The following is a 13,484-nucleotide window of genomic DNA, read 5'->3' as shown; positions in this document are numbered from 1 at the left end:
CTCCTGAGTAGCAGGGATTAGAGGTGTGCATCATCACCACACCAGGCTTTTTTTTTTTTTTGTATTTTTAGTAGAGATGGGGTTTTGCCATGTTGGCCAGGCTAGTCTCAAACTCCTGACCTCAAGTGATCCACCTGCCTCGGCCTCCCAAAGTGCTGGGATTATAGGCATGAGCCACCACGCCAGGCCTCCCCATCACTCTTGATCTATCGCTAGCCTTGCTTCTCTGCCTTCCTCCTGTGGAGCTCTTGACCCACAGATGAGCACGAGCTCAGCTCTCAGACCACAAGCGGGACCACACTCAGGAAGGCCACCAGCCTCAGCTGCAGAGCTTGGAGAGGAGCCCCTGGAGATCCCAGTATTTCTTTGGTCAAAGAAGCCTGGCCTGGCCTGGGCTCTGCGCTGCAGCAGCTATTACAGACCCAGGCTCTCCAAGCCAAGAGGCCAGGCTCAGTGAAGTGAGCAACATCTCCTACCCTCTCTGCTTTCTCAGGGGCTTAGAAAAGGCACAAAAAGTGCCCCAAGGAGCATGAGGAAATTGGCCAGAACAATGACTTTCTCAATTAGCCAAACTCTTTTGGGGAAACCTGGAAAGTTTCAGGCCTCTTATACTCTACAAGATTTTAATTTAGGTTGAGAGAAGTTGGAGATTGGGTAAACGAGGGGTGAAACTTGGTAAGAATTAATGTGGGCACATGAAGACATTGTTGTCCCATGGACAAGGAGCCCAGCTTCCCCCCAGGGGAGGCTGCCCTGTGCAGTGTCCGGCTGAATTTCTGGTCTGTCACCCACAGGGGCCATCCAGCTCTTCTACGGACTTTGGTGGAATGCTGTGACATCTGAAGAAAGGCAAGTCTCTGTGACAGCCTGGGACACTTACGATTCTGGGTCTGAAAGGTGGTTCTATTTGGCGATGGTTCAGCTGGGCCCAGTCGATTTCCTTAAAAAAAGGATGTCTCAAGATGGCGTGCTCGCCTCCCTGAGTCAGGCTGCCCAAGCGCATGGTGGGGTTCTTGGTCATAAACTGAGTGAGAGAGAGAGAAAGTGTCAATCATTCATTCACATACAACCAGCACGTCACAAGACAGCAGGCATCAGCCATGGCAGAGGAGCTGTGCGAGACTTTCTGGCAGGTCTTGTTTAACTAGCTGGGTTTTCCATCACAGGCAGCACAGTCAGTATGAATCATGCCTTAAAGGCACGATTGCCTGTGTGGATTTATGGCTTTTCCCACTTCCATTTCAGACATGGCCACTAAAAGAAAGCAGGAGGGTCCAGTTTTCTTTTCTGTAAACACCATGTATTTTTCTTTCCTCTTTAAAGAAAAGAAGCTCTTTATAACAGTGTGCCTTTCCCCAACACTGCAGTTGTGGGCAGCAGACATCTTATGAATGGGGCTACTTTCAGAAACAGCTGTGCCATTTTTCTGAGTGACCTGACCAGCTGGCCAGGATTCCCGCTCTCTGACGAGACCACAGAGAGGAGAGAGAGTCATTATTTTTGAAGATCTGTGTGAAGAAGCAGCAAAGGTGACATACTGAAAAGGTCTGTGTCCTGGCTCTAGAAAAAACAAAGTTGGCCACTTTTCTTTATGCAGCGAAGATATCATAGCTCTAGATGAAAGGCTTTTCTTCAAGATGTTCCCCCACCACCGCTGTTTCGAAGTAGGTTCAGTGACTGAGATTCCATTGCTCCATAGACCAAAAACTAAAATGAGCACTGCCACACAGCTACGCGATGTGTGCATAGAGAATCTCTGTATTTCCATCAGTTGGGAAACTTCCTTAGTGCTGGGCTCCTATCAAAATATGCCGGGCTAAATCCGCTTTCACAAAATAGCCAGGAAAGGTGTTTTGATCACTTCCTGAGCAAGGATTAGTACAGGATAATTCACTTTTCATGGCCGGAGTGTGGTTCTCAATTTCAAAGACATTGAAGCTAATTTAATTTCCCATATTGAAAGAAAATTGCCTTGGATAAAAAGTTTTGTTTTTGTTTTTATTTAAATCAGGTTATCTTTAAATAGACTTATGACATTCCCCAAGCACCTCTTTCCAAATCTGATTTGTGAACAACACAAAAGTAATGCTGTGTTTATAAAAATTGTTTTGGAGCTGAATTTACAGAGAAAATCTTGTTGAAGGTGCAGACATGGAAAGACAGTATTTGGAGGTACCTCCCACTGCCATGCCAGGTGTCCAGAGGTGTCAAGCTGCCAGTGTTGATTCAAATGAAAATGATAATGTTGAAGAAGGAGGCTGCAAAAGTTCCTAAGCAACCTGATGGGATATACCTTGTAAAATGCTTTCAAAAAAGCTTCAAAGGGCAGCTAATAGATGAATACACTGACAGGGTTTAATCGCTTCTCCTCTCTCCTAGTAACAGGAATTAAAGGCCACAGGTGGTTCTGGGTTGGAGGCAGGACCCAAAAGTAAATGCAGCATTCAGAGCTGCACAGGCCCAGTCAGAGCAGCTGCCACTTCAGGCACTTACAGTGGTCACCCGGGATTCAGGAGATGCATATCTTATAAGTAACTCAGTTCTGTAAGAGCTAGGAGTTAGTTCACACTGCTTGAGCTCTCACTAAGTAAGCCTGTGCAATGCAGGCAGGAAGGGGGAAAATGCTTACAAAAAAGAAATGAGTAGATTCTTGCCTTAGGAAAGTCAACGGGATACAATTCCTGATGGAAGAGCAGTTGCTATTCTAAGAGCTAATTAACAAGAAACAATGCTGCAAAAAACTTGGGAGACAGGACGGCAGAACACACCCAGATGGCCTGTGGGAAATTCCCAGGCCTGCCAATGATGTGAGAGAGGACATCTTGTGAATGGGTGGGTACAGCTTGTTCTTCTGGGCAAGACAAACAGTGCAGGACTCTATATGCCAGGGTGGCTGAAGCCCCAGTGTCCAAGAGGCTTGCCCATTCCTCCCTGCCCCTGGCACTGAACCCAAGCTTCCATGGAGCACTGTGGAAGAGGCCTTGCCTGACGACAAGTAGACCAAACACGACCGTCCGTCCTCTAAAAACTGCACCCTTGGAATTGGGGACAGGCAGAATAACCCTTTCACTAGCTTGATACTTAGCCTCTTGGGGTTCTGATAAATCCTTTTGAATAACCAAGCAGTTTTGTTTTTAATACCTTGGCCTAAGCCCTTTAGATGCAGCCATCCTCAACTTACAAAAAAAAAAAAAAACAAAAGAAAAAACAAAACACACACACACACAAACAAACTTTGATTCAGTTGACAAAGGTTTTCAGGGTGTCTGCCACACGTAAGGCAGCACACTAGGGGTTTCTTGGGGATAAGCAGATGACAAAGACAGTGTCTCTTCACCCAGGAGCTAATCAAGAGAAGGGGGAAGAATCAAGCAAACTTCATAATACACAGCCGGATGAAATGAAAAGAGACTTAGATCAAGGGCTGTGAGAGCTTGGAAGAGGCACAGGGCAAATAACACTGGGGCTGGTGGTGGGAAGGCAAGTGACAGCCTCATGGAAGAGGTGGCATTTGACCAGAGATGAGGATGAACAGAATTAACATAGTAGGCATGAAGGAAGAAAATGCGCCTGAGGACACAGCCAGCACAAATGCAGAGGCACACAAGTGCCTGGTACAGCTGGCATGCAGGGATGGCTGAGGAACTGCGGGGGCAGCCGGTGGGATCCATCCGAGGTGAGTGATGAGAGCTGCACGGCAATTTAGGGGATGACACTAGCCACAGTGTGATGAATAAATCTTAAATGCAGAGGTAGCGCCTGGTGGTGAGCAGTTAGAGGCTGAGGCAATAGCTGAGAACACATGACAAGTTCAGCAACTAGGAGAGTTTCTAGTTAATTGGAAGGAAGAGTTGGAAGCACATTCTAGAGGGCCGTGGAAGAATGAACACAATCCACTAACTGCCGGGAATGGGAGTGAAGAGTCCAAGATCACAGGGTCCTCCCTGGCTGCCTGATGGGGCAGTGGTGTTGAGTAACAGAAATGGAACAAAAGAGGGGCAAGAGATTATTCTTTGTAGCATGAGTATTAGTAGCAGTGTTAGTAGTAGTAGTATTTTTGTTAGTGGAACAAAGACAAAAATAGCTCACACTTACTGAGATCCTACAGTCTGCCAAATCTGGGAGGCTGATGGGCTCCGCTTTGCATTGGAGGTGTGTGGGCACCCACATGCAGATGAATTCTAGGGTAAATCTGGGGTGCAGGCCAGGGCTGGCCAACTAACGCTCAGAGACATTGAAATTTGAGTAACCACTGAAGCTGGGAGGGCAGGTTAGATTGTGGAAAGGGACAGAGACAGACTAGAACTGATACCAGCCCTAGGTCTCAGACACATTTTATTTGGCCTACCTAGTGTGTTCTGAAATAATTTCAATTACTTCTCAAACATTTAAACACTAGGAAATGTCACATCACATGAAAAGTCAGGTTTTCCAACTTCTCGTGGAAAATGAGATACTCGGGAACACTGGGCCTGCACTCCTTTCATAGAAACGGCCTGGAGTTGAGCAGGGGCTGCTGCTTTTCATGGGGCACCAGATGCCCAGTCAGCCACATGCCCCACCACTACCTATCGCCTCCCACCTGGCTGGCATCACTCACAGACTTTCATGGCTCCTGACCCCTGGCGTAGGGTGAGAAGCAGCCAGAGTGGCAGCTGGAGGATGCCATGAAGAGGCCAGAGGAGGATGAATACCATGAAACAGAAACCAGGACCGGGAGAAGGAGGGTCCGGGGTGATACTAAGGGGGTAGAAGCTTTGTGTGTTGTGGTGATGGTGGGGTGGCCCTTCTACCACTACCCCCGTCCAGTGGTGTGGAGATGAGGAGTTAAGGGAACATTTAACATTAGTCCCAGGCCTGAAATCTTTCACAGTTCACGTTGGTGCAGATGTGAGGAGTTGGAGGTGGATAGCTTGCCATCCTAGGCTGGGCACAGGCCTTTCCCTAAACTCTCTGTTCCTACTGCTGTGAATGGTGACAGCATAATCCTTTTGCAGAAAACTTTCATTATTTGCTTATGTCCCTAATGGGACCCAAATGCCAGTAAGTTAACAATTGTGCTGCTCGGGGCCATCACTTTCATCCACATCTAAGGTCACACTGAAAAGTTGCCTCACCTCAGCTGACCTTCTCCCTGACTGTGATCCAAGAGGGAAAGTCGGCCAAAGAGGAAAATAATGTGACTTCATGAAATATTCTGCACACATTTACTAAAGGAAGCAGAATGTTTTCTAGGGCCAAGAAAAGCACTTTATAAGCTGCACAGAGTGAGTGAGGGGACCAGGGTGGAAAATCTGGATTCTACCCCACGTGTAAGTCTCAAACTGACTGGAGAGCAGGGGAAAGAGAAGGGTCAAGAACTCAGGGACTCGTTTTATGTTCCCCTTCCTGCTGTGGCCCTCATTACAGTGGAACTGAACTAGAGGATACTCAAGGAATCAGAGGCACACCTGGCCCCGAGAATGAGACACTTAACAGTTTTTTTTCCCAGACTACAGAGGAGGTGTGGCTGCAGGGGAAAGCAAGCAGGCATGCTCCCTCCTGACGCTAGTTCTAAGGGGACACGTAAAGGATTTGGGCCAAGTTTGTATAAGAATGTCCTGGGAGGCCTCCTGCAAGCCAGGGAAGGCTGAAAGAACTAACAGCTTCTCTGACATGGAGGGCTAGTCAGGCTCTGCAGTGTCACTGCTTGTGTTTGTATAATTCTTTCACCACTGAGTTACTGTGTGACTGTGGACAAATTTCTTAACTTCTCTGGGCCTTAGATTTCTCAACTCTAACATGAAGAGTTTCCTATATTTAAAAAAGTTATGATGAGTCAATGAGAGAATTAACATAAAGTGCCTGGCACAAAGAAAGCCCTCAAGAAATGACAGTATTAGTGAATATCTTGTTGCCGTCCTAGGCTCGAATAGACTGTCCCTAAACACTCTTTTCCCACCGCTGTGAACAGTGGCAGCATAATTCTTTTGCAGAATACTTCCATTATTTGCTTATGTCCCTAATGGGACCCAAATGCCAAACTTGTAAGTCCATCCTGTTCTATTGAAAGGCAGGGGCACAGATAGAAAGCTGCTGAGAGACTACACTCTGAGGTCAGCCTTGACCCTGAGGCTCATCTGGCTCTCCCTGTTCCTCTACAGCCAGGTAAGAGAGAACAAGATCTCTTTCTGCCTTCACTGTCCTAGGCTCCAGTAGTGTAGTGGGAGGAATGGTCTTTGGAAAATAATGTTCCTTTTTCTTGCTTTTTTTTTAATTTCTGAGATAGGATCTTCCTATGTTGTTCAGGCTGGTCTCAAACTCTTAAGCTCAAGTGATCCTCCTGCCTCAGCCTCCTGAGTAGCTGGGATTATAGGCACATACCACCAAACCCTATTTGGAAAACTTTTTTTTTTTTTCCTGACAGAAAACCTTTTCTAAGACAATCTTAAAACGAGAATACAAACAATAGTTTTTTGCTTGTTTTGTTTTTTTTGAGATGGAGTCTCACTCTTGCTGTCTAGGCTGGAGTGCAATGGTGCACAATTTTGGCTCACTGCAACCTATCCCTCCCAGGTTCAAGCAATTCTCCTTCCTCAGCCTCCCGAGTAGCTGGGATTACAGGTGTGCACCACCACACCCGACTAATTTTTGTATTTTTAGTAGAGACGGGGTTTCACCATGTTGGCCAGCCTGGTTTTGAACTCCTGACCTCAAGTGATCCGCCTGCCTCGGCCTCCCAAAGTGCTGGGATTACAGGTGTGAGCCACCACTCCCGGCCTACAAACAATAGGTTTTAATGTGCAACTATATCTGCATTAACAATAGAACAGAGAAACTAAATGCAGCAAGATGGGTGCAGTGGAGCAGCTTCTTTGCAAATCTGGTGTCAGGTATGGTGCTTATCACATCTTGTGGGCACACAGGAGGCAGCTTTAGTTTTGAGTTGTTGGATGTTCCAGATTATAGAGTTTAATGCTGTGTCATTATGAGTCTTGAAATAACTGGGCCCAAATGTACTTTACTCACTAAAATATAAGTAATGGCTAAAAGTATTTTTTTCCTCTTTCAAAATCTGTCTGATTTCATAGGAAGAGGACAAGTTATATAAATAAAGCAATTAGTCTAATAAGATTTTCTTCCAGGAGCCAGAGAACACTGTATTTTCTACCTAATGGTTGGATGTGGCTGTTGGGCAAACAAAATGACCTTCTCCATTCATTCAATTTCAGACCTTAAACAAAGGGCAGAGAGAGAGTTAGCAGCTAATGCTGGCAAGTTAGAAGGCAAGGAAACTATGCCACAGAACCTTCCTGCCAATATTCCAGAGCAATGATCCTAAATGGGGAAAAGGCATTTTATGGCTCTAAAGAGGGTCCTGGGGAGAAAGGGCAGAGAAAGAGCACAGGACACAGAATAGAGTATGGTTCACAGCCATGACGCCCAACCTCGACATGGCCATAGACCCTAATGGCCACCTGGGGCTGACGAGAAGTACACCACGCATGCGTGTTGCAGGCGTGTGTCTGTCTGAAGGATGCTGCTGGCACACACAGATTCTGACCCAGTTATGAAGACCAACCTTCTCCTTTTATACCCCTCCTGCCAGCTGTTGGGGAGATCTGGAGACACCCTGTGCTAGCAGCACCCTCCAGCTCAGGGCAGTGGTCATGCAGGGATGTGGCTGCACAGTATGGGAGAGACACCAGGCTTGGACCTGGCATTGATAAGTCACTTTTCCATAGGAGAAGGCAGTGACAGACATTTAAATGCAAGATGGGGCTGATGACAGTCCACTGGGGGTGGGATGGGGCTTGGTAGGGTGGAAAGGACAGACAACAGACTTCCTGAATCTCTCTGGGGAAACAAACTGTAATCTTCCCAAGTCTAGGTTCTTATACCGAATGGTGCTGCTATGGAATACTGGACGAGCCAAGAGAAGGAGAGGTGCTCTATCCTGCTAAGATTGGATCTGGATGGAATTTGCTGGGGAGGGCTGGAACTAGTAACCTGCACACTCATGGCAATGGACCACCCTGCCAGGTATCCAGACTGGTTTGAGAAGGGGGAAGCTGCAGGAGTGGAGAGAGTAGAGAATGATACCGTTTGATACAAGTTACAGCTTAAGAAGTGGTAGCCATTACTACTATATATGTATGCTGCATACTGTTTTGTTGCACAGGCATTAAGTGTTCCAAATTCACTGGATATAATCCTTAAAGCAACTGTGGTTATTACTCCCATTTTAAAGATTAGGAAACTGAGAAACAGACCCATCTGTAACCTGTCACACAGTTTGGGAGTGCTACAGTCAGGATTTGAACTCAGGCCTTTGCTCTCAGTCCCTACGCTAGACTTCCTCTTGAGGCTACCAATCTTCTTATTTGGATTCTGGGTTAAGATACTTGGACCGACAGGTGAGGAGAATCATTACACAGTTTACTTTACTTTCTCCTAATAAATAACACTCAGGACTTCACCTGATGAGAGTTCATGCACTCTGTGTTTCCTTGTGTTGTACTTCTTTGCTGGCTCATGTGACATTCTTTTTCCTCTGATTCTATGGAAGGAGAAGGGCTGAGAAGTACATACAGTGCAGGTGGTAAGTGAAGGGAAAGAAAAGTAATAGGGCTGGAAAAAATCCGAGGCATCCTTCAGCCTGACCACCTGGTTTTATTTCAAACTACTGAGGGTCTTTATGCTGGAAAAGATAGAAGGACACTTAAAATTTTCAAATACTCAAACAGCTGTCGGCCAGAAGAGGGATTAGATGAGAAATAATTTCAGGGAGAAATAAGTTCAGGGAGTGGAAGTTAAAAGAAGCATATCCAAATACATCATAAGAAAAACTAAAACACATAATGTGGTTGTAATACTCAGTACCATTAAGTGATGAGAGGGCTCCCTGGCAGGAACAGCATTGTGTCATTGAAAACATGTGAAGCAGAGCCGGACTGGCCTGTCTGGCGTCAGGTGGGTGGGTGGCCACACCAGTGGCCTCCACAGTCTGTGCCCATATCAAGGGACTCTTTTCTTTCTTCTATTTTTGCATTTATCACTAAAAACTCTGGGAGGAAAAAAAAAAGCTGGCATTTTGAAGACTGTCCTTCCCTCAGCTACAGATGCTTTGTTTTCCTTGAGTCTGAAATGGGCTTTTCTTTATTAAAAATAAAGTGAAATAAACTTGCTCAAGCTGATCTCCCTGAGCCAGTGATGGAGGAAGTGGGCATGTGGGTATATTTGAGAATGCCGGTGGGTCAGTGCCTTACCTGGCAGGTTGTAACTGACTGGCATCAGAATATTCTGTGCGATATCTCCAGAGACACACTACACAGTGTACTTTATTTTCTCTTGATGAAACTCAGTACAGTAAATGCCCTATACTGTTCCTGTAGCGGGCAGGGGCAGTGCTCAAATCGTGGTGGGTTTGCTGGCTGTGTTTTCCATGCTGTCTGTGACTGGAATCCAGCAGCCCTTCATAAGCACATACTCAATTCCTTTCCAAGGCTCCCAACACCCCGCCTTTCCTGGGTTTTATAATCATTATTGCTTCCTTGTATCTTCTTTCTGGTCATGGGACAATGTTGATTAACCATAGGTAAAGGTTAGAGGCAAGTCTCGGAGATGGAAACCCAAGGTCATGCGGTTGTGCCAATGCCCGTTGTTAGACAACATGCTTCTATTCCTGACAAACCAGTCTCAAGCAGCTCTGACTGATGGGGCGGATTTCAATGCTCTCCAATGACTTCCAAGTGTTAAGAAAAAGCTGCTGCTACCCTACATGCCCAAGCTATACAAACTTTTTTCCAGGTATGATTCCCCAAATGTAGCTACTGAAGAGAAGTGAGTGTTAAACAAAGATTCTCTAGTGGGGACTATACAATGTCCTTTATCCTCCTCTGATGAAATCGAGGCCAGTACCCTCCTTTATCCTGGATGCGCATTATCTTTGGCATCCAAACCAAATCTAATGATCAACTGCCCCAAATTATTGACCTTTGATAGTTGGCAAGGACAAACAAACAAAAAACAACAAAGTCAAATACTTTTGTTTACAAGAGTTTTTCTAACTTGAAACAAAAAGCTTTTCTGACCCACAGACACTGGTTAGCAAATCTCCACACAGGAAAAGTTTCTGTGGTCATTTTACAAAAGCTTTGACATCTTTATCTTCCTGGCAGAGATGGAGATAAATGAGACATGCATCATGAGTACTCTATTAAAAATAAATTTTAAAAAATCCTTTACACTGCTATCAAAATGTAAGGACTTCCAACCTTAGGAAACTTACAATTTAATGAGGGAAAAAGAAGTAGAGATCAAGAACTTTAGTAAAATTATATGACTTAAAAAGACCCAAATACAAAATCTCTGGGAAGAGCAGTGTTTTTCTGTTTTCTGCAGACACTGGCCTTGATCTGTGAGCAAATGGTTCCTTTTCTGAAGGGTGTTAACCTCACTAGGGGTTTTGGTAAGAGGCCTGTGGGGCAGCTTCCTTTCCTGACAGGTATTCCAGTCCTGGCAACAGTCTGCAAGGTTGCATGTTAACCACTCCTCTTACTCAAGGATCTTTTGATAACTTTCTTTGGATTTCCCCTAACAGTGTTTGAAAAACCAGCCCTAATGATCTGGGGTTGGATCCTCTGCGTTACTCGGGTCCCATTTTTCCCTCCTCTTCCCCAGCCTTCTCCTGGCTGACCACCTTTGCTGGCTTCCTTGAACATTCCAGCCTCTCCCAGCAGAGGAGTAGGGAAATGAACAGGAAGACAGTCAATGCTCCTGGAATTCACTGCCTGGTGACAGATGTGGGACACACTCAGGGCTAAAAGAGGATCCCCGAATTAACTGTGGTTCTCCCTCCTTTGTGCATACAGGCAAACAGGATTCCTGCAGACAATGCTCGGATGATGAAATCTGAGAGGCTGGATGACAGAGAAACCCACATGCATACACACACTTTATAAAGCTTAGGAACAAAGGCACTTTATAATCTCCTTCTGATGCCAAGTTTACAGCGCTTCCAGAGTCAACAAAGGTGACTCAGGAGAATGCACCCAGCTCCTTTCAGCACTTATTTAGCTCAGCCACCTGTGTGAGCTCAAAGACAAGGGTGCCGACTTCACCTGAGTAGACCCTGAGTCACGTGATTTCTTGCTGGAGATGATTCAGCAAAGGAGCACTAACCTCTGAGACAAGGCTTCAGCTTCCTGAGCTCTGCTGACTTGCCTGGGACTTCCCTAAGCCCTTCTGGACCTAGATGAGGGCAAAACTCAGTGGAACCTCAGAAGCCCTAAAAAAATGATAGACTTTCTTTTGTCTCATCATTATCAGCATTTTGGGATGATTTAGTCAGCCTAAGAAACCTGATGGCATGTTGACACCAGAAAACAGGTAGTATATATTCCCAAACCAAGTTAAAAAAAATTAAGAAATAACAGCTAGAATGCCTTTTATTTTTTCTTTACACAAATGTGTGTGTCATCGTCATATGCCTTTTTTGTGTTAATTTCTGAGGATCCTGCCAGTGTGAATACTCCATTCTCTGCGAGTCGCAGGTGAGGCTGCTTTTGAGGCAAGCACACGTTAAGTATTGAACAGAAACATTTGAAGCAAAGATGAGAAAGACAGAAGGGGAAGCAAGAAAAATAGTCTTCCCAGTGTGCCTATTTGGGTGCATATAGTTACTTTTAGATGTGCGATTACTGGTTAATGATTTGGGGAATTCTTTTCAAGTAGAAATCCTGGGCTAAAAACTAAGTGTGCTCAAACTACCCCCGCACCCACTGATTCTGCACTCCATGGGAAAAGTTCTCACAAGCAAGTCCTTTGTCCACTACCCACGTCTATAGGAAATGTTTGAACAGCTATACACAAAGAACTCACAAGTCCACAACCTCGGGGGTGTTGCGGGTGGAGAGGGCAGTGGTAAAGGTGATGACAGGGAGGGCCTGTGGGGACAGTAATATTAGATTAGGGGTCAGAAGATGCTGGAGCCTGCCTTGCCAATCACACACTTTTAGAGGAATGCTGGACAGTACACACCCTCCCCAACCCTGAATGTAGGCCCTCGCTGACATCACGCCAGATGAAGCCCTGAGGTCTTTAACATCTGTAACTCTATGGCATGTAACATAAACAGGTGTCTGACCAGTTTCCCCAGATATAGAATAATAATAATACCTTTGATTTAAAAAGGTAAGAGGGAATTCAACAAGCTTTCCTTCTTAAATAAATCTCCATCTCAGGAAGCCATGGAAAGATGCCCCTCCCACACTAAGACTGTAGAGAGAGGCACTGTGAAGGTCTGGCTTGGAGATCTCAGCTCTTCCTGCCTCTCAGGGGGAAAGGGCAGATCCAGCAGGCCGGGAAAGGATCTCCCAGGGTCCCAAGGAGGCAGCATGGGGCAAAGTCCAACAGTGAGGATTCTCTCCTTCTCTGGTCTCTTTTCTGTTAAAAATGCTTCTTTGGGGAACCCTTCGTTACTACCCTGGAGGTTGAAGGACACTTCTTGAGAAGGCATAGATACTCTTCAGGTATGCTGAAGAAATGAGTTGTGCTAAAACCACTGGTTAATTTTGTCTGTGGCAAAAAATCATGAGGGTGACATAGACTCCCAGGCCAGGAACCCGAGACTGGATTTAAGAGATGTGGCCAGGATCCACAGGGGAGCTTGTATGTGGCTCACATCATTTGCTCTTTCTGTGTATTTGTATTGTAAACCATTTCCCTTCATTTGTGAAGATGGAGATCACTTTTTCTATACAGGCTAGAAATGTTTCTTCATACACACACGCTGAGCTTGTTTATAAAAGATATTCATTTATATGGTGGTTTTAACAACTTTTCCATGTGGAAATTTTAGACGACAGTAACACAGACCCTCATGTACTCATCACTCAGCCTTGATGGTTACTGACACATGCCCAATATTGTTTCATCTGTTCCTCCCCACAACTCCTGGATTAATTTGAAAGAAATCCTAGAAGTCACTTAATCAGCAAATACTCCAGTCTGTTGGTCCACTCCTTATACAATAGCCAGGGTGATCTTTTACACATGAAGTAGTGATTGCATCACTCATGCTTGCTTGGAATTCTTCAAAGACTTACGTTGGCACTTCAGATAAAGTGTAGACTCCTTCGTGTGGCCTAGGATGTCCTTTGGGCTCTCACTGTTCCCTCAGCCTCCTCACCTGAAGCTCTCACTGCCCCACCCCTTCGCTCATCACACTCCAACCCGCCTGCCATTGAGCTACTCAAATGGACTGCTCCTTTCTCAAGACCTCTGCACACTTTCAAGCCTCATTTCTCTTCAGCCTTTATTAAATGTCATCTTCTCCAGATGGCCTCCTTTGGTGGCCCAGGTCATGTTAGATCTGCCTGTTAAATAAATGCTTTCAAAGAACCTTGGATTTTATTTTTTTCTCATTAAATTGTAAGTATATAGTTAATGTTTAATTGCTCTTTACAATTTCTTTCTCCCTCCCCACCCCAACTGGACTGTAA

The 13,484-nt window shown here is 45.4% G+C and overlaps 1 protein-coding gene across 3 annotated transcripts in view; it reads right to left on the bottom strand.

Annotated features, from left to right (window-relative positions):
• PRKCH (protein kinase C eta) overlaps positions 1–13,484 on the bottom strand; it is a 334,858-nt gene that overhangs the window by 105,686 nt on the left and 215,688 nt on the right. For 2 of the 3 annotated variants that reach the window (XM_004055266.5, XM_063697880.1), the window contains exon 13: positions 881–1,024. The exons of the other annotated variant lie outside the window; for it this stretch is intronic. In XM_004055266.5, coding sequence (XP_004055314.1) covers positions 881–1,024 — 144 coding nt within the window. The remainder of the gene's footprint in view (positions 1–880; positions 1,025–13,484) is intronic. 3 annotated transcript variants of the gene reach the window in all.

Source organism: Gorilla gorilla, chromosome 15 (genome assembly GCF_029281585.2).
Source record: "Gorilla gorilla gorilla isolate KB3781 chromosome 15, NHGRI_mGorGor1-v2.1_pri, whole genome shotgun sequence".
In the NCBI taxonomy this organism is placed as follows: domain Eukaryota; kingdom Metazoa; phylum Chordata; class Mammalia; order Primates; family Hominidae; genus Gorilla; species Gorilla gorilla.
This window is presented reverse-complemented; position numbering and strand designations above follow the sequence as displayed.